Source organism: Silene latifolia, chromosome 8, assembly GCF_048544455.1.
Source record: "Silene latifolia isolate original U9 population chromosome 8, ASM4854445v1, whole genome shotgun sequence".
Taxonomy (NCBI): Eukaryota; Viridiplantae; Streptophyta; class Magnoliopsida; order Caryophyllales; family Caryophyllaceae; genus Silene; species Silene latifolia.
The window spans coordinates 33,300,132-33,320,058 of NC_133533.1; the positions used below are offsets into that span (position 1 = coordinate 33,300,132).

Below are 19,927 nucleotides of genomic sequence, written 5' to 3' on the forward strand. Positions count from 1 at the left end.
TCAAAGTTTATCTGATGCACACATATTACTACGTACAAGTGAATATTATCAAGTTTAATTAAGAAGGTTGTGATCGCGTGGGTATACAGACGTCACTAATATATTGACAATAAGTTCGAGCGATTTTTTTAGTGTCCTTTTTATTGACGAATCGTTTTGAATTTTCTCTTTTGTTAACTTGTAAATGAAAACTGAAGTAGATGAAAAACACAATACAATGATGAAGAAATGTAATTACAGATGAAGATAATTTAGTATAAATTAGGTTAACATTAAAGTAATTGTTTTGGTGTAAAATATTACTCTATTTAAAATTTTTTATTTAGGTAAGTGTTTGATTTTAGTTGAATATGTTTAAAATTACATAATTAACCTTAAATATTTGGCGCAAAAACGAAAATCATCATTCTATTTTTTATTTTTCGTTTTCAATACATTATGATGGGGCCGAGATTTAGTGCCACCGGGTGGCGCCTATCACCATCCAATTGATTATTGCTTTGTTCACTCTATAAATTTACGAAAGGTGAATTGGAGTTTGAAACTTGAGGGAAACGTTTTGGGTGTAGGATTTCAAGGAGTTGATGTGAAATTAGGATTCACGAGGATAACTTTATTCCAAAATGCCTAGCCAAACACTGCAATTGATAAAATCCATGCCACTAAATTCCTACTCTCCCAACCCTCAAAACTCTCAAAACTGAGGGGAGAAGAAATTAGGACGGGTAAATGAGGGGGACAATATGAAAATAAAATAAAATGTATAATATACGTACTCGGCAATTAATAACTTCTACTAGTTATTTTTATAAAATTTAGTCTTTTTCAACTTAGCCTTCACCTTGTCACTTAGCTACATAAAAAATGTTTTAACCGGTCAATAGAATCTTGTGTAGTTTCTAAATAGCAAGTTGGTCTTTCAATTAATCAACTTGCTACCACTCCGCGTTAAGCGCGCTCTACAAATAGAGTGTTTTCTGGTTGCCACTAGCCCATTATGAATAAGATTGAACTGAAATTTCCCGTTAATTAAAAAATATATACGGGTTATTTAGTTGTCAACAATCACATGATTTAATTTGGTTTTTTTCCATCACAAATTCTGACACTATCCGTCTATACGTATAGACGGATACCACTTTCCCTCACAAAATACCCATTTGCCATAAAGTGGAAAACACATGGGGGTGCCCCACCTTGTCCCCCTACCCATTTTATTAGAGGTCTTTACCCGTCTGTTCGCCCCACCCGTCTATATCAAGACCTATTGTTTTTCCATACATTACCCACCCCTCTAACTTCCTCCTTCTTTGACCAGTTGAATCATATTTTCTTTGGATGCCATTGATGTAGGCAAACAAAAAGATGAAGACTCATAGTTTTAGCGATGAAGGTAATTGAAAAAAAAAGTAAGGGGGTGTTTGGTTCATGTAATGGTATGGGTTTGGAATGAGGAATCATTCCAAGGTGGTATGGGTTTGGAACTTGATTCCTCATACCATGTGTTTGGTTCATTCTTTGTAATCAATTTCATTCTCATACCTTGTGTTTGGTTAAAAAACATACTGGTATGGGTATCAAATTAAATGATTTATGATATTAGTAAAATAAACTCATAATATTGAAAGTGTAAAATAGAAAACGTAACTTTTACAAACCAAGTACTTAAAAAGACATTATTTCACCAAAGTAAGATTCAAATTCTCAAACTTCCACAATAGAAGTGACAATCAAAGTGAACGATAATTATTATGAAGCATTATTGTTCAATGTTTATTACCCAAACAAGCTATTATAGTTCTAATTGCATGAGAATTTATAATCTTAAGAAAATCTGACGAACCAATTATCCGTGACGGCTTAACATGTCAAGCACTACTTCTTTCTTCCAATCATCATTGGGACTTGAAAAAAATACATCCATTTGACTTGTGTTTGATGCAAACAAGCTAGTAGCTCGAATAGCCTCAACTTGACTAATACCGGGCAAAGTAGCAATCTCCGAAAGCAGCTTCTTCTTCTGCTCAACAACCTCTATTTCACGTTCTTGAGTTATGCTCATAGCACCCGCAATAGTTGCTAAATGACTACTCATATCCTTCATAAAACCTGTAAAACTGGTAGTCATGTCATCCAAGGAGGTTAGATCCACACTTTGTGAAGCTCTTTTTTTATGACTACCTTTTGGAGTCTTTTCTTTCCTCATTTTCTTGGCAGGAGGAGGTTGAAACTGAGTATCACTTGTAGTTGATAAATGTGATTGATATACAAAAGCATCATCATCATCACTATCATTGTAAAGGTTCACTGTCTCTTGTTCAAGATTATTAATAGAGTCATCTGGCAACTCGGAAGTAATGCCAGTAGCTCTATCAAGACCAAAAACTTCATCTAACTTCTCAAGGTAAGGAAAAGGAGTCCTCCATAGTCCTCCAGCTTTAGGGTGAGTCTGAAGAGGCATATACATTAGCAATTATATAATATAAAACGTAAGAAATTAAATGATTTAGAGAAAGTGTACTCTATTAATCAAGAGTGACAATTACCTTGCAAAAGTCCTTGTAAGCTTGTCTCTCACATTGAATCATTTTAGTTTGGTCATCCCATTGAAAGCCTGATGTTCTGCTCACCATTTCAGAAACAACTGGATACTTATCTTTAAACCACTTGTACTTTGATTCAATATGAGGAACAGCTTTCAAGCCACAACCTGGAAACTTGGTGTTTAACATTAATTCTAGTTGATTTAAGTAGCCATTTTTGAACCCTTCTTCTCCTTTCCATTGTTGGTCACCACTCAACTCCAACAAACAATCAATTAAACCTTCTTCTTCTTCTTCTTTTGTCCAAAAACGCTTATTCTTTCCCCTTCCACCAACATATGTTTGAGTGTTCGTATCCATCCTAATCAACAGCAAAACAATACACAATATCAAAGCAAACTTTAATACAAAGGTCCTCACTGCAACCAAATTAACAATAATAAATTTCAAAGTTCAAAACCAAACAACAATTAAATTAGGAAAGCAAAATTGTTCAACAAAAAACTAAAAACTAAAAATATGAATAACAAAAAATAATTGTTGAACATCCATGTCATGTTTTCCTAAGTAGCCCTCCATGCATTAAACAATGTTTGAGCTAAGTTATTCCTAAAATTAGTCCAAGCATTTGACGAGAAAACATGAGTAATGTATTCATCTTCTTCATCACTTTCATCATTTTCATCGCTTTCGCTGTCGCTTTCATCCGAATTCTCATTAACCTCAACCTCAAGATCAGTTGGCATGTACTTTCGAATTAAATTATGTATCAAAGCACATGCTGTAACTATACGACCTTGGGTGCGAATTGGAAAAAATGATGGACTTCTTAAGATTCCCCATCTTCCTTTTAATAAACCAAAACATCTTTCAATTACATTCCTTGCTTTGGAATGTTTCATATTGAAATACTCCTCCGCACTTACAAGTTGACGATCCCCCCATTCTTTTAATTATAGCGATGTCCTCTATATGGTGCTAAAAATCCCTCACAATTAGTGTATCCAACATCTACCAAATAGTAACAACCTTGGAATACAATGAAAGAAGTTTAGTATTAATTGAAATAAAGTCAGCTAAAAATCCCGATCGACCTAATTTTTTTATGGTGAGCTAATGTATACAAGAACATAGCTACAATTTCTTCCAAACTCATATTTCGAGTACCTCTCAATCCACCAATATCTCTAACCATCTCACATAATACACCAAATGTTTGTCTATTCATACGTAGTTCACTCCTACAAGCAATATGACGGCATGGCATATTATCCAAAAAGCAATATGAAGAACATGGCATATTATTCAAAAAGCAATATGAAGAACATAGCAACAAATTAGACGATACTCACAAATTGAAGACACTAGAATAATGATGATTATCCAAAAAGCAATAGGAAGAATATAGCATATCATCATTTTATAATAATTAAAATTTAAAAAAAGCAAAATTACCTTGATTAATGGTGAACAAGGGTTGAAAAATGAGCAAGCAAAAGTGACAAGCAGAGAAGCAGAGTGACGGCAGTAGGTTTCTATATTGTTTCAATTCTTTTTATTTTTTTCCTTTTTTTTTTTATTCCTAAAGGTTTGGAATGAGTGATACCCACCTCCCCCCATGGGTTTTCAAAACCCATACCTCATGGGTTTGAGGTATGGGTATCAAAATATAAAAATTACCAACCAAACAGAAGGTATGGGTATGAGTCATTCCAAACCCATATCTCATATCATAATTTCTTGAACCAAACACCCCCTAACTTTATTTCTCTCTCCTTCCCCTAGAAATGACGGTATAGTGTACCATTTAATTTTTTTTTCTTTTACTGCAAAATAAGTAGGCCTAGTGGTCAAAGTCCGCTTTTGAATATTTTATTTTCTTTATATTTTGTTTCTTCGCTAGGGTTTTCTTAAATAATACTCCGTATTTGGCTTACATTTAATGGTATTTTGCTTTATAAGTGTCGTATCCATGTCTAGAATAGTGGTCAAGATACTTGGGCGAGTGTATCCCCGTGTCATTTTAATTTCAGAATCCTCTATCCGATACTCTGATACGTATCGGACATGATACTTCTTTGTCGTGTCTGAATAACATAGGTTCTACATTGAAATGAAAAATTCTTGTGTATTTCTGGCGTAATTTGGACTCATGTGGATTCATAACAAATTAATTAACAATTACGGAGTATATATTATTAATACTAATACAAATTATAGAATAAGACGAGAGGATCCTTTTCTATTAAATTTCAAAAATTTATTACTATCAATGAAAGAGTAATATTTATACAAATAAACTTTCGTACGATGCGAGACCGTCTCACACTATAATTACTGATATACTAAAGCCTATCGGGTTGAAGCTATGAAAAGTCAGAATTTTTAATTTCTTTATATTATGTCGAGTGATTGGGTACTTGTTTGTGAAAGTCATAGACTCATAGACCCCTTATTAGACTCCTTTAATTAGGTTACCAAATTACTCTAATTTAGTGATTTAAATATCTATGTAACATGCATGCAAATATAAAGGCATTAATATAAATAAGAGAAGAAATCTCATTTCCTCATTGATATGGAATCAAATATGGGCACAATAAAATTTCCCTTCTTATTGTTCTTGAGCTTACAAGAATAGGATGATCCTCCAAAACCAAATTTCCAAAGTAGAAGATCTCCTTTAGATTGAACCCAAGAACAAGCCTCCAAATAATATAGGTAGTATCAACTAGATACTACAAATATTACCCTTAGTAATATTACTAACCTTTTAGTAATAATATGTAGATATTAGTATACTAACTCTTAGTACTCTTTTCTAATATTTTAGAGAGTTTTAGAGACATAAATACTATTTTCCACACATGCATTAGTAAGTGTAAAATGAGCAACAATTGCTCTAAAAAGACCTGGGGTGGTCGGCCAAGACAAGGATAGAGGGAGTGGAGAGTTCACATGCATGCTTTTTTACATTTGTTCTTTTTTATGCAAGAATCTCATAATTGCACATTGAGAACACAAAGCATACTTAAGTAGTAATGATGGTGTCTAAACATCCATTTACATTACTATTTAATAACACTCCTTATTTACATACATGTAACTTACATGTATATATAATATGTACTAGCTATAATTACATTTGTAATACCTCGTATTTATTTATGTATAGCTAGACCGAATAAAGACCTCACTCGGCCGAGTGCTGATCCACTCGACCGAGTGGAGGACCGAGTACTCCAATACAGTAGGCTGGAAGGCCTGGAAAATAGGTCACTAAACCGAGTGGAGCCTCCACTCGATCAAGTGGGCTTCCACTCAACCGAGTGCCGGTCGAGTGAGTTTTATACGGGAATTATTTGGTGAGATGTCGCTTTCATAACCCTATCTTTTCAGATTTCCCCCACCAAAACCTCATCCTAAACAACTATTCACCACTCTCTACATCCCCAATTATCTCTCTAAAATTACCCACCTTCAATACTCTCAAAACCCTGGTCTTTCAAAAGGAGAATTCTTGTCATTTGTTCATCCACCTTTGGTAGTAAGTTAACCTTAACTTTAATCTCTTAATCTTGTTTTACTAACTTTACTTAGTTTAGTTGTCTCACCATAATTAATTAGGGTTTAATTATTTAAGATGAATAATTAAAGGGTTTTTTTAGTGTGTTTATTATAATTGATTGTAATATTGATTATAGTAATTAATATGTGTAGGAAGCTTCATTAAGGAGCATTTCTAGGGATTAGCTTGTGGAGTTGTGAAGATAAGCTCAAGGTAGAGTTTCCTTACTTAGGTATGGTGTTATGAGTGTTTAATTGTCCATTTAATATCATTAATTACATTTATCTCATAGTAATTGCATTATAACATGTGTTGGATAATTAGGGTTTGGTACATATTATGGTTTAATAATGATTTTGGGAAGAATGACTATGGTGAATGACTCTAGCATTAATTATCTTGTACTATAACATGTTAATGAGAAATTAAAAGAAGAGAAAATGAATTAATGAAGTTATGAGCATGAATTGATTATTGTATGAATTTAATGGCATGCTTGTTGGTTGATTGTTCTTGTTGTTGGCGAATGGTTGACATTGGAGATTGTTGGAGGAGGAGGTTGGTGATGGTTTTGGAGACGGAAGGCGGTTGGGAAACCGTCTTCTGCTCAAGTCTCCCTTGGCGCTTCCCACTCCAAGGGAATGTGCATATTAGTACTTAGGTTAGGATGGACTCATGCGGTGAGGCATGTTGTCTGGTAGGGGACTCGAGTCGTACTCGGGCCCGGTACCACGGACGTGTTTCGAGTACCTTAGTGGTTTTGGTGACGCCGTGGGCGTGTCCCGATCACGGTTGGAGGAGATGAGTTTGTTGGATATTGTCATGTTACATACCTCATCAAATTAGTAAGTTAGTTGCATCTCTTGTTTATTATTGAACATTCATATTATTGGCTAACACTTGGGTTCTAATGTTTGTGATGAACCATATGGTGATTTTCGCCCATATGGGGAGCAGTGTCGACAGATGCATCTGTTGAGTAGCGGGCTTAGGAGCGGTCTACCTCGTTGTCGACATTTATTCTTATCTAGCTAGTTTTTGACATTTAGACTCCATTCGATTTGGTTGTATTAAAGGGGATGAATTTTATATCCCTCACTTGTGATCACTTAACTCTACAACTTAACTATTTATGTTATCTAAATTACTTCTTTACTTGTTGCTCGCACTAAACTCTTGGAAAACCAAGGCTTATGATACCTCCATATGTTGCGAATTGCCTAGAGGAAGGGTCCCGACGTATGAGGGTGTTATAAAGTGGTATCAGAGCGACCATTTTTGTAGCCTAACCAATAAACCAATGAACTAGGGTGAGTCAATTTAAAATGAACCCAGTTTGAGTTTTGGAGAGTTTGTGACAGGCTTGGGAGACGTCTCAAGGTTGGGTACTTACTCTTTTAACTTGAGTCTGTCACTACGCGTGGGTAATGGGATGTGTTTGGTGCATATGATTGTTGCATACTTCTTGCTTGATGTTGTGAAATTTAGTATGCTTGGTGATGTCCTACATGATAATATGCTCAATGATGGTAGACTTTTGAGAAAGATATGTGGGAAGTATAATAGTTAGTATACGTGATAAGTACCGTCATACGTGTGTCATATGTGGTGCATATGTCTATATTCTCTTCCGTGTTTGCATATAGGAATATGTGAATAGGGTTATATGTGGACTTGTGTGAGTTAGAATAAGTAGATGACCCTTATTTAGTGTACTCGGCCAAGTGAACTGAGGAACTCAGTCAACTAGAAAGCACTCGCCCGAGTGCCCCTCCCACTCGACCGAGTAGATGCCATTCCAGAACCAAAAGAGCTCCTGTAAGTTTCCACACTCGATCGAGTGTGACCTACTCGATCGAGTATTATGGCCATTCGACCGACTAGAATATGGGAAAATTCTGGAAACCTTCTGACTGTTTTGGCACTCGACCGAGTGAAGGATTCACTCGATCGAATGAATCGCACTAGACCAAGCTGTGAGACCACTCGATCGAGTGGACCCCTGGGGATTTTAGAAAACCTTCTGATTATTGAGACGCTCGATCGCATGGGCTTGCTACTCGACCGAGTGGGCTTGCTACTCGACCGAGTGACTTCTCTCACTCGACCGAGTTGGCCTGTATAGTGGTCAATACCTATTGGCTCGTATTTTGAGACATATATATATTGACATTTGTTATACTTTTTGAAGAGACATTATGCCAAGACCCCGTGCAGGGACTTCTTCCCCTCCGCCTCGTGTGTCCGAGGAGGAAATGGAGCGACTCATTGCTCAAAACGAGGCCCTCACCGAAGCCTTTGGAATATCACCCAGGAGAGGGATACGGCAATTGATGCCTCCGCCGTAAGCACCGCCATCGCACGCCACCGCCCCACCAAGTACCTTGGGTGGGGGAGCCTTGCCTTTTTAGTTATTGGGTAAGAGAGATGGAGAACGTGTTAGAGGTGGTGAGGTGCCCGGAAGAGCTTAAGGTGGAGCAAGCCGCTTTCTACTTGGGAGGACTTGTGGGAGGTTGGTGGTACAAGGAACCGGAAGCTATGAAGAAATTATATGAAGAGAGGGGAGAAGTCGCCATCCCTTGAGCCGATTTCAAGATGGAAATGAGGAATGAGTTCATCCCCGAGCACGTGAGGTGCATGCTTCGAGCGGAATTCGACCGGTTCGTTATGACCGATGCTATGACCGTACAAGATTACTACATCCGCTTTTGTGAGTTCGCTACTTACGTGGAGGACCTTCACCTTAGCCAATCTCATTTGGCTCTCAATTTTAAGGGAGATTTGACCGCCAAGCTTTTGGAGAAGCTCCCACCCGGAGATTTGTCTAGTATGAAAGAAGTCTATGCTAGGGCCGGTAACGCGGAGAGGCTACTCGGTGTCACCAAGGATGCTAAGGAGAGGTCCGGGGAGAAAATAAGGAATGAAGGTGGAGGAGGGTATCAACCCAAAAAGATTACTTTTAACCAATCCAAGTCGTATTCGGGAGGAACCCAAGGAAATAGCTTTGGTGAGAGAAGCAACTATGGGAATAGGGCCGTTAGCGAAGGAGGAGGGTTAAGATGTTATAACTGTGGCGGCCTCGATCACAAAAGAGTGGAATGCACTAGTGCTCAAAAGGGACATAACCAAAAATTTGGAAAAGGAAACTCTTACCACACCCCTTCCCAAAGTGGAGCAAGCAACCGGAACTCGGGGGCTTGGGGTAACCCAAGGAGTGCCAATCCCAACTTCAATGGCGGAAACAATCGAGGGAACTACAATCGGGGGACCCCATCAAGGGCAACAAGCTATGCAGGCGGCAATACTTCCGGGGATAGGCCAACTCCATCGGCTAGCACAGTCCAAGGAGCACCCAAGACTAGTGGCAAGCTCTTTGCCATGGACAAGAGGAGTGTTGAGGAAGACACCCACGTTGTATCCGGTACATTCCTTATTAACTGTCACCCATGCTTTGTTTTATTTGACTCGGGGGCCACATATTCCTTCGTGTCTAGGAGTTGTGTATCGACCTTAGGATTGTGGGAGGGCCAACTAGCCAAAGATAACGTGATCATACCTTCGGGGGAGTCTATTACATGTTCCAAGGATTGACAAAGAAGTACCCGTCTTAATTCATAAAACAAATTTCCCGGTAGATCTTTTAGAATTTCCTTTGGAGGGGTTTGAGGTAATACTAGGAATAGATTGTTTGAGTAAGCACAAATCGAACATAGATTTCTACCAAAACAAGATTGCTTTGAAAGGGCCTAAGGGTATTAGGGTGTCATACAAAGGTTACCTAGTCAAGCCTAAGGTAAAATTAGTTTTGGTATTGACCCTAAAGACTTGCCTAAAGAAGAAGTGCCCCATGATTTTATGCCACGTGTGGGACACTAGCGTAGAGAGGCCACAAGCTAGGGATATACCAGTGGTGGAAGAATTTGAGGATGTATTCCCGGAAGAGTTGCCCGGATTACCCCCACCGAGGGAAGTAGAGTTTGGAGTGGACTTGCGACCAGACGCGGGACCAATTTCTAAGGCCCCGTACCGGATGATTCCAAAGGAGCTAGAAAAATTGAAGAAACAACTCCGAAAATTGGCGAACAAAGGTTAAACTAGGCCGAGTGTTTCACCTTGGGGATCACCGGTTCGATTTGTAAAGAAGAAGGATGGGACGTTAAGATTGTGCATTGATTATATAGAGTTGAACAATGTTACCATCAATAACAAATACCCTCTACCAAGGATTGATGACTTGTTTGACCAACTTAGTGGAGCCGGAGTGTTTTCAAAGATTGACCTACGTTCGGGCTATTACCAATTGAAGATCAAAGATGAGGATATCCCAAAGACGGCTTTTAGATCGAGATATGGACATTATGAGTTTGTAGTAATGCTGTTTGGACTAACAATGCACCGACCACTTTCATGGATCTTATGAATAGGGTGTTTAGTCTGTACTTGGACAAGTTCGTGGTGGTATTCATAGATGATATCTTGGTCTACTCTAAGACCAAATAAGAGCATGGGGGGCACCTAAGGATAGTATTGCAAACCTTGAGAGAGCACCAATTTTATGCAAATCTTAGTAAGTGTGAGTTTTGGCTAGAGAAAGTGGCTTTCTTGGGCCATATCGTGTCAAAAGAAGGAGTTGTCGTGGATCCAACCAATATTGAGGCCGTGTCTAGGTGGGTAGGTGATAGGCTAGTCGTATACCTATGCAAAGATAATTTCCCTAAACAACAAGTGAATGTAGCAATAGGGGTCGAACACAAGGAAACGGGAATTACGTTGTAAAATGCTATGGAAGGATTCTTATCAAGGTCGATTTCGTTTTGTTTGTTGGTTGTTGGTTAAATGACTAATAAAAATTATGATGTAAACTGTATAATAAAAAGGTGTCTAAGGGGGTCGGGTCACACATGCAAAGGTAAGTATATAATTATGTTAAACTCTGTATTAAAAACATTGTCAATTGCTTAGGCTTAGAGACCCCCACCTTACGGCATTAGTGTCAACCATAGACCGGGTCCTAGAAAAACTCTCGTCCATGACTAGGTCGTCCTACTATACATGCTTAGTCTAATTCAATTCCGTGCCTCTCGACTTTAGAAGGAATGAACAAACTTAATCAATTGAATATGGCCTTAAACAAAGATTAAACACTATGGCACAAACACGTGATAGAAGCAATATGAACAATATTATTATCAACCTATTTTAACATGTTATACACTTGATTTTGCATGGCTCCCCTAGCCCTTAGACTAGAAAATTTAGCTACTCATATTAAAATGTAAATTGCAAACTATATTGGAAGAAATGTTAAACATGGTTGTATGATTTGTATAAACTAGGTGATATAACATGTATAAGAAATAATGCTAATGTAATCTAAATTAAGTACTTTAATTATAAACTATGTGTAAACTAAAATAGAAGTGTAAAATTGCAAACTAGAAATAAGAATACCTTAATAGAGAAGAACTTATAAGGAAGAAGTAAATTATAACCAAATGCTTGAAATATATTAAGTATTAATTGTTTAAGAACTACAAGCTTAACAATATTGTAAAACTAATATGAAAAACTATTGACAGAAAATATAATGCTTAAGGCTTATTGTAAGTATATGGGACGTAGAATATGAGATAAAAATGAGATCTCCCTAAGCCTTGAAATGCCTTTCCTATTTATAGGAGAGGGAAAAAAAACGTAAGTGAGCTAGGGACATGTAGCCCCGATCGGGGTTGGCGGCCCCGATCGGGGTCGTGTGTTTCTAGCCCGTTTCTAATAAATCCCCTTTTAATTGCAAGGAGTATCCTATGTGGGTGATTAATTAGCGATTAATCACCCGGTTTAACACCTAATCCCTTGGCATCCTAGGTAGCTTGGAATCCTATTCTTTCCTCTGACTTGGACTTTGAGTTGGACTTGACTTTGTTTTTGATAATATTTGAATTAAACATATTGATCCACCAATTTCTTCATGCAAAACTCATTCCAATACTCCATGCTTAGTCCAACACTTGGTCTTGTTTAGCTAAGTGGACTTGGTGTATAAAATGATAGAAAAAAGCTTCTAAATGCTTGGATTCCTACAAAAACGTAACAAACACAACAATACACCTAGAACACAAGATTAGCTCAAAAATATACTAATTAAAGTATGATAAACAATAGAAACCGAGCTAAAATGAGGGGTAAAAGTATATATAAAATGGACATATCAAACTCCCACAAGCTAAACCCTTGCTTGTCCCCAAGCACGAAACCAAATCCCATCAATTGCAATATCCCAAATAAGTTAAGCATAATGATTTAAAAACCCAAAACAACATGGGCAAGGAATAAAGCAAAACATGGATGAGATTTACACGATGGCGTAGCATAGAAAACTTTGAATGAACCTGTAAGCTCTTGCATGATCTTTTGACATATGGACTCTCACGGGGCATTCAAACTCATTTATATGTGAAAGGACAATTTTGTGAATGAACGCTCAACTATCCTCAACTTATAACAATGTGCCCGCAATCTAATATGGTAAACATGTCAAGACTAGTAAGCAAAGACAATCAAATGTAAGCATGATAAAGAAGCCAAAAGGGTAGGCAGAAGGCAAATAAACATGGGTAAGAAAGGGGAACAAAAGAGTTATGGTAATGTGGAGCTAAATCAAGCTAGCAACTACCAAAATGCAAGGATGCTCAATCCCAATTCTAACCCAATTTGCAATTCAAATCATAAGAAAATTCTCCAAAATAATATGAATAATACATGAGAATTTCTCACATCTTCTCCTTCTTCTTTTTTTTTTTTTTCAATTCAAATGTATACTTTTTTTTCATGCTTTTTCTTTTCTTTTTATTTCTTCATTCTCTTTTTTTTCATTCTCATTTTTTCTTTCATTTCAAATCTTCAATTTTTTATTTTTTTTCTTTTTTCTTTTTCCTTTCCTGAGCATTAAGACCAAGCTCACATGAATTCCACAATTTTTAAACAAATCCCAATTGAGCACCCAAGCAAAAACAAACAAAGCTACTAGCTCGACAAGGGTAGGCAAGTTATTATGTAGCTAGGGAAAAATGTTTATGAAGGGGTCAAGAAGGCAAATATATCATGTGAATGGCTCTAAAATGCTATAACAAATGAATGCATGCTTACCAAGAGATGACATGAGAACCATACTTGTGCGTTTTGATGAAACACACATTATAAGGAGACACCTACACTCACCTAAGAGAGACCGGATATGGATGCATCAGTCAAAAAGAGGCTCTACCTTACCAGATCAAGCCTATTCGGTTCATTCTCCATCTCCCTTCTACTATGTCAAGACATCCCCATGTAGGTAATATCCCATCGTGAAAGAATAAATCATTAGCAAGAATCCATTATTAGGATAAACAAAGAGGAAAATAGGCTACAAGCAAGCACAAAGCAAAAATTTATCTCAAAAATTTTCAAATTTTCTACACTACATGCAAACTAAACTATATGCAAATGCAATCTCCCCCCAAGCTAGACATTACATTGTCCTCAATGTGCCAACAATTCTAATTACCCAATCAAACCATAAAAAAAATGGCTCAAAGCACAAAACAAGAAGGACTAGAGGTTATGTTTAATGGGTTGCAAGACCTAAACTAAAATCCAAATCAATTAAAAACTTACTCAACTTGCTAGCCTCTCCCCACGCTAGCATGGATTCGGGGGATTTCTTCATCAATCATCTAAGAAAAGGGCTAAAAATTGAACCCCTTCCTCCCTTTCTTCTTCTTCTTACCACTACCACTTGATTCACCTTGTTGGCCACTTCCACTTGAATCATCCTCTTGAAGAGGAGTGACATACTCACCAATATCTTGGCCACTACCAAGACCATCACCATAGCTACTATACCCACCATATCCTCCATATCCACCATAGCCTCCTTGTAATGCCTCAACACCATAATCCGAACCACAAAAATCCGGACCGGGTGCATTTGTAGTAAATGTACCTGTATCATCGTTAGGAGGAGGAGGGGGAATAGGGGAAGAAGGAGGAAATCCACCCGGAGGATAAGTATAAAATGAAGGGTGTGGCCCTCGGGTTGGATAACTCCTTGCCTAGAAAAATGATCATAAATGGGATATAAAGCTAGTCTTTGGTCATCACGAATTTGATTAACATTTAAGTTCATTTCCCGCATCATATTCATCATTTCTATGCTAGAGGGTGATTCAATGCTAGATGTGGAGTGACGTGCTTAAGAGGGTTGACCTCCCTCACACCTCTCAACGGTTGTATGAGTCTCACCTCTTAGGTCCAAATGGTAGGTAGGTCTAGTAAAGGGATCACTTCCACGATGAGGCTTAGTGTGAACTAAAGCCTTAATTTCTTTCTTTTAGTCGGGTATACTAATGGAGTCTTGTCGACCTATTTTCCAAATCATATTAGGGTGAGCATCCCTAAACAAATTACAAGAAAGAAAATATTCATAATCAAGCCCAACTCCCTTTTCCCTAGACTCAAGCAATGGTCTCAAATTGGTATTTTCTTGGTTAAACCTACATAAGTGGTGTGCAACCTTAGTAATTAAACCCCCCAAGACAATACAACTATTTTTGGGGTTGCATTGTTTGGTCAAATGGACCGCAAAGTGGTAGGGGATATTGATTCCCCATTTCTCATCACCATTAACATTCAAGAAAGCACCTAAAATCTCTATCTCAATCTTCCTCACCGAGTGAGGTTCATTTCTCCCAAAAAAGGTCCATCCCATAAACCTTTCCCAAACCTTTATATCGGGGTAATGTATAAATTGATGTGGGCTATGGTCCCAACCTTGAAAAGGCAAGTGAGAAATGGCAGTCCAAGTCAAAACGGGGTTATAAGATTCGGGTGATTCGGTAGGTAGGTCCTAGTGAGGCAATTGAAAGATAGCGGCAAAGTCCGCTAAGTCCATCTTATGGTCTTCATTAAACAAGCGAAAGGCAACAAAAACTATAAAACCAGGTTTCCTAGACCTATGAAACTCGAAAGAGCTTAAAAACTCAAGGGTGAGTTCGGGAAAGGTCTTATAATTCATTGTGTAGCAATGGTTCATACCAAGATTTTTAAACAAAGCCTTAACATTTTCTTAATTCCAATGTTGTTTAAAGAAGCTTGATTGATAAATTTGGCCGGTTTCATACCTTTGCTCTTTAAGATGACCCAATTCTTGTATTGAGCTTGTGAATTTAAGATCACACCCGAAAATTTCGAGTCTTGCCACTCCGGGACTTATTCCATTTGTACATCCTCCGCAGCATTTGAAGGTTCCGCCTCACCTCTCCTCCTCTTAGAAGCACCTTGGGTAGGAGCTTTTCTTGGTGCCATTTTTCTGAAATTTAAGACAAAAATTCATCTTAAGGCAAACCAAAATTCATCCTAATAGACATAATAGTACGAATTAGTGAACTAATTCACACTACAAACATGAAATAAGCAATCAATTTCTAGCACTAAAAAGCACAAAATCAAATTCCCCCAAATTGAGTTAGAGTTTGCATAATTCAATTTAATTGATTGAAATGGAAGAATTTAAAGAGAAAAGAGAAGAAAACTTACCAATTGATGTTAATGGATAAATGAATCTTGCAAATCAATGAAGAAATTGATGTTTCCTAGTGATTTTAGGTGAAGAATTGGATACCGTCGGGTTTTATGATTGGAAATAATGAACCGCTTTTTTTTACCCGTCTAAAACAGCTGCCAGAAATCTCGAGAACCACGACCCCGATCGGGGCTGGCAAGCCCGATCGGGGTTGACCGCTTCTTCGGATTTTTGACCTGCTTCCGTGTTGATTTAATTTCCTTCACGTTTTTCGAAAACCACATCCCCGAACGGGATTCTTGCATGTGGAAGCGTGCTATATTCTCTTCAAATTCTCCTTCCTTCATTTTCACCTAAAAATCACAAAAAGAAACATCGTCAAGCTGAGTGTTTTTAATACTAATCTACGAAAAACAATAAATTGCGGAAAATTAAAAACAAAAATAAATAAAAACAAATAAAAAGCTTAGGTTGCCTCCCAAGAAGCACTGGTTTAATGTCCCGCACGACGTAAAAGCTTGAGTCGGTTTAAGCTTTCTTTGGTAGAGGTTGAATGATCATTTCCTCTATCACACCAACGATCACATTCTCATGGTAGAGCTTCAAACGATGACCGTTTGCTTTGAATTTTTCACCCTTGGTGGTCATCACTTCAACGGAACCGAACTTGTTGACATTTGTGACGGTATATGGGCCGGTCCACCGTGATCGCAACTTTCCTGGAAATAGCTTGTAACGGGAATTGAATAGCAAGACCTTATCACCAACTTGAAATTCCTTGTTCAAGATCTTCTTGTCATGCCATCTTTTTGTTTTCTCCTTGTAGGAGACGGGAGCTCTCATAAGCTTGTAAGCGGAATTCATCGAGTTCATTGAGTTGCAATAACCTCTTTTCTCCACTCAATTTCGGGTCCATGTTAAGCTCCTTAATTGTCCAAAAAGCCTTTTGTTCCATCTCAACGGGAAGATGGCACACCATTCCATAGACCAACCTATATGGCGAGGTACCAACAAGTGTCTTATATGCGGTACGGTAGGCCCATAAGGTATCATCGAGCTTCATACTCCAATCTTTTTGTGATTTGGCAACAAATTTCTCAAGTATGGAATTGATCTCACGGTTGGAAACCTCCACTTGGCCACTAGTTTGTAGATGGTAAGCCAAGCCTCTTCTATGATAGACTCCATATTTTTCCAATAAAGCATCAAGTTGTTTCTCACCAAAATGAGTACCACGATCACTAGTGATCGCTCTTGGAACACCAAACCTTGGAAATATGATCTTCTTGAGTAAGTTGATCACGGTGCGAGCATCGTTAGTTGGAGTAGCAATTGCCTCTACCCAGTTAGAGACATAATCAACGGCAACCAAAATATACTGATTCCCTTTTGAGGAAGGAAACGGTCCTTGATAATCTATGCCCCAAACATCGAACACCTCTACTTCCAAGATTCCATTTAGAGGCCTCTCGTGCCTCCTTGATATGGAGCCCGTCCTTTGGCAAGCATCACAAGCCATCACGAAATTCTTAGCATCTTGGAACATAGTTGGCCAATAAAGCCGGATTGCAACACCTTTGCAACGGTCTTGGATGGTCCATGATGACCACCATAAAGAGAAGAATGGCATCCTTCTAGCACCCCTTTCACATCCCAATGTGGGATACATCTCCAGAATAACCCATCGGAGCAATGTTTGAACAATTGTGGATCATCCCATAGGAAAAACTTGGCATCATGTAAGAATTTCTTCCTTTGTTGATATGAAAGGTTGGGTGGCAATTCTCTTCCAACTAGGTAGTTGGCTATGTCGGCATACCAAGGAGTATTGGCTTCCAACATCATTAGAACATCATCAGCGAAGGAATCATCGATAGGTAACTCAATACCTCCATCATTGAACTTCATACGGGATAAGTGATCGGCAACGACATTTTTGGTCCCCTTCTTGTCTTTAATCTCAAGGTCAAATTCTTGCAAAATCAAGATCCATCTTATCAACCTTGGCTTAGCTTCTTGTTTGGCTAGGAGATGCTTCAATGCGGCATGATCGGTATGAACAATGACTTTGGAACCGATCAAGTAGGAGCGGAATTTGTCTAACGCATAGACAATGGCAAGTAGCTCTTTCTCCGTGGTGGCATAGTTAATTTGAGCCGCATCCAAGGTTTTGCTAGCGTAGTAGATAGCATGGAAAACCTTGTCCTTACTTTGTCCTAGCACGACACCTACCACATAGTCACTTGCATCACATATGAGCTCGAATGGCAAGTTCCAATCCGGTGATTGGATTATAGGTGCGGAAATTAAAGCCTTCTTGATCCTATTAAAAGACTCAAGACAATCGTTAGTAAACACAAAGGGAGCATCTTTTATAAGAAGCTCCGTAAGGGGTTTGGAAATCTTAGACAAATCTTTAATAAAACGGCGGTAGAAACCCGCATGGTCTAAGAAACTCCTTATACTCTTCACATTTACCGGTGGGGGTAGTTGCTCAATAAATTGGACCTTAGCACGGTCCACTTCAATTCCTCTTTCCGAAACAATATGACCAAGCACCACTGCTTCATTCACCATGAAGTGGCACTTTTCCCAATTCAACACAAAATCAACCTCTTCACAACGCTTCAACACTTTAGATAAGTTAGTCAAACAAGCATCAAAAGAAGAACCGACACTAAAATCATCCATAAACACCTCCATGATAGACTCAATGTAGTCGGAAGAGATGCTTATCATGCAACGTTGGAAAGTGGCGGGGGAATTACAAAGACCGAAAGGGACATGTAAACGTGGTCTTCTCTTGGTCATCCGGGTGAGTGGGTATTTGAAAGAACCCGGAATAACCATCTAGATAGCAACAATATTTGTGACATGCCAACCTTTCCAGCATTTGGTCAATAAAAGGTAATGGGTAGTGGTCTTTCTTGGTGGCTATATTTAGCCTCCTATAGTCAATGCACATTCTCCAACCCGTCACAATTCTAGTTGGAATTAGCTCATTTTTATCATTTTTGACTATGGTGGTTCCTCCTTTCTTAGGAACCACTTGGACCGGACTCACCCATTTAGAATCGGAAATTGCATAGATAATTCCTGCATCTATCAACTTAAGTACTTCCTTTTTTACCACTTCTTGTATGTTAGGATTTAGTCGTCTTTGACCTTGGACACATGGTTTATGATCTTCCTCAAGATTTATTCGGTGCATGCAAAATTCGGAACTTATGCCTTTTAAATCGTCAAGTTTATAACCAATGGCTTTCTTGTGAGGCCTTAAGACATGAAGCAATTTAGCAAATTGACTCTCATCTAATTTAGCACTAACGATTACCGGACACATCTCCTCATCATCTAGAAAAGCATACCTCAAATTGGAAGGAAGGGACTTAAGATCGGGTTTTTGTACCTCAAGATCTTGAGGTGTAGCAACCAAGCCTATAAAGTTTGAGCTTTCCTCCAATGATAGCTCATCCCCATCCAATTCTTTCTCCAAAGCATCAATATCCTCATTCCCAATCTCATCATCATCTACAAATGATTCTATTAACAAGAGTGCCTCCAAGGGATCTTTAGATAAAGATCGAGGTGTAGAGTCTTCTATAACAATGTCAACAACATCCAAAATGTCAATAGAATAACAAGACTCTTTTATCATTGGACTCTTCATGGCACTATTCAAATTATATGTGACCTTATCGTCACCCACTTCCAATGTAATTTTACCGTTCTTGACATCGATTAACGCGACCACGGTATGTAAAAAGGGTCTTCCCAAAATGATTGGGATTTGGACATCTTCGGCCATGTCAAGAACAATAAAATCAACCGGAATGAAAAACTTACCAACTTTAACGGGAACATCCTCCAAAACTCCCAAAGGGCGTTTTATAAAACGGTCCGCCATTTGCAACGTGACACTAGTGCATTTTAGTACTCCCATATTAAGCTTAGCACAAATAGAGTAAGGTATTACACTCACGCTAGCACCTAAATCGCATAAGGCTTTATCAATTTGGTAGGCGCCAATTGTGCATGGAATAGAAAAGCTACCGGGATCTTTTAACTTTGGAGGGGACTTGTTTTGCGAAAGAGCACTCACCTCGGTGGTGAGAGCTATCGTTTCAACTTCGTCAAAAGTCCACTTCTTAGTTAAAATGTCTTTCATGAACTTAGTGTAAGATGAAATTTGAATGATTAATTCTGTAAAAGGAACGGTTACCTGGAGATTCTTCACAACTTCCATGAACTTAC

General features: G+C 38.2%; 1 protein-coding gene across 1 annotated transcript; it reads right to left on the reverse strand.

Annotated features, from left to right (window-relative positions):
* Window positions 1–1,406: 1,406 nt before the first annotated feature.
* On the reverse strand, window positions 1,407–2,789 carry LOC141594283 (uncharacterized). Its single transcript, XM_074414398.1, has 2 exons — window positions 2,547–2,789; window positions 1,407–2,449 (listed from the first exon to the last, which is right to left on the reverse strand). The coding sequence occupies exons 1-2, from the start codon at window positions 2,730–2,732 to the stop codon at window positions 1,847–1,849; spliced, it is 789 nt and encodes a 262-aa protein (XP_074270499.1). The 5' UTR covers window positions 2,733–2,789; the 3' UTR covers window positions 1,407–1,846.
* Window positions 2,790–19,927: the final 17,138 nt, after the last annotated feature.

What these genes read in the sequence shown, in the direction of transcription:
- LOC141594283 (XM_074414398.1), bottom strand. Translation starts at nt 2,732, where the DNA reads ATGTTAAACACCAAGTTTCCAGGTTGTGGCTTGAAAGCTGTTCCTCAT. An exon ending in CTTACAAGGACTTTTGCAAG is followed by an intron (nt 2,450 to 2,546) that starts GTAATTGTCACT and finishes ATGCCTCTTCAG; the next exon opens with ACTCACCCTAAAGCTGGAGG.